This window comes from Trichechus manatus, unplaced genomic scaffold (assembly GCF_000243295.1).
Source record: "Trichechus manatus latirostris isolate Lorelei unplaced genomic scaffold, TriManLat1.0 scaffold00104, whole genome shotgun sequence".
Taxonomy (NCBI): domain Eukaryota; kingdom Metazoa; phylum Chordata; class Mammalia; order Sirenia; family Trichechidae; genus Trichechus; species Trichechus manatus.
In genome coordinates this window covers 2,122,853-2,124,085 of record NW_004444040.1, presented here as the reverse complement: position 1 = coordinate 2,124,085, position 1,233 = coordinate 2,122,853, and the positions used below count along the sequence as shown (strand labels likewise).

General features: G+C 39.2%; 1 protein-coding gene across 1 annotated transcript in view; it reads right to left on the bottom strand.

Moving 5' to 3' along the window:
* The window catches only part of LOC111821768 (attractin-like), a 23,350-nt gene that overhangs the window by 8,278 nt on the left and 13,839 nt on the right, over positions 1–1,233 (bottom strand). The window contains exon 3 of the mRNA XM_023737561.1: positions 1,076–1,154. Coding sequence (XP_023593329.1) covers positions 1,076–1,154 — 79 coding nt within the window. The remainder of the gene's footprint in view (positions 1–1,075; positions 1,155–1,233) is intronic.

The following is a 1,233-nucleotide window of genomic DNA, read 5'->3' as shown; positions in this document are numbered from 1 at the left end:
TGAAAAATAAGGATAATAAAGAGGATGTAACATTCCATCTATGATAACATCACCCTTGAGTGTGTCAGAAAAGGTGGCATCACAGCCTAGAGGGTGGCCCAGGCCTGGAGCCTCCCTTAACCCTGTTAGAGACAGTAATGTTCTAAGAGCAGGCTGAATGCTTGAGAGTTGTGATTTTTATATATTTCCATTCTCTTCTAAATTTGTCTGTAAATTTTTACACAGAAAGAGGCATGAGTTTCTATAGAAAACCAAGGAGTGTTCCCTTAGCAACAATGCAATTGACATGATGACTGAAAGGGGCAAAGTAAAAGCACAAGTGAAAGTCGCAATAGACTTAAGTTTTTAGTTGTAATTTTAACCAAGTTTATTTATTTGAAGTTGTCAACTGTAAATATTTGCTTCACTCATTAATGCTACTTTTGCTCTGGAAAAAAAAATCAAGATTCATATTAAAAAATAAAATTTAAGTAAAAACTTAATTGGACACACATGGATCTTTTTTTTGAATAATGAGAAATTCTTCAGGTGCCTAAATGGCTGATTTCAGCCACATTCTCATGAAAGGCTTTTATGAAGGCTGTGCCAAATCAAGTGCTGGATGTGGCCCTGTTAACAAGCCCTCAGAGCTCCCACTTCAAGTGTCAAGACTTGGGATTTTGGTAAGAAGAATACACTTGGCATCTATAATAATACTAGAATTTCCTTTTAGAAAGTTAAAACCCTGTAGAATTGATTAGACTTTGTAGCACTAATCAAAGTCTACTGACTATATACTACATAAACTCGCTGCTGTGGAGTCGATTCTGACCCACAGCAACTCTACACAACAGAGGAGAACTGCTCCATAGGGTTTCCAAGGAGCGGCTGGTGGATTCGAACTGCCGACCTTTTGGTTTAGCAGCCATATTACTTAACCACTGTGCCACCAGGGCTTCTCTAAGGGTGGCACTATTCTTATTGTGGATAAATCTATCAGTCGTCACAAAATAGCTAAAAATGACTTGCTTAAGACAAAAAGAAAAGGAAAAAAGCTCTTACAGGGATTCTTTAATCTTCATCCATTGAGGCTTACCTCTCTACGCCTCGAGGCCCAACAACTTTGTTTGATCTTCCAAACCACAGCCGCCACCAGGAGCAAAGAGAGGAAACAACTGTAAGAAAGTAAAGTATCAAGTTATTATCCCAGCCCAAGATCAGCACCACTGTCTTCCACACCTCAGGCCAGGCAGG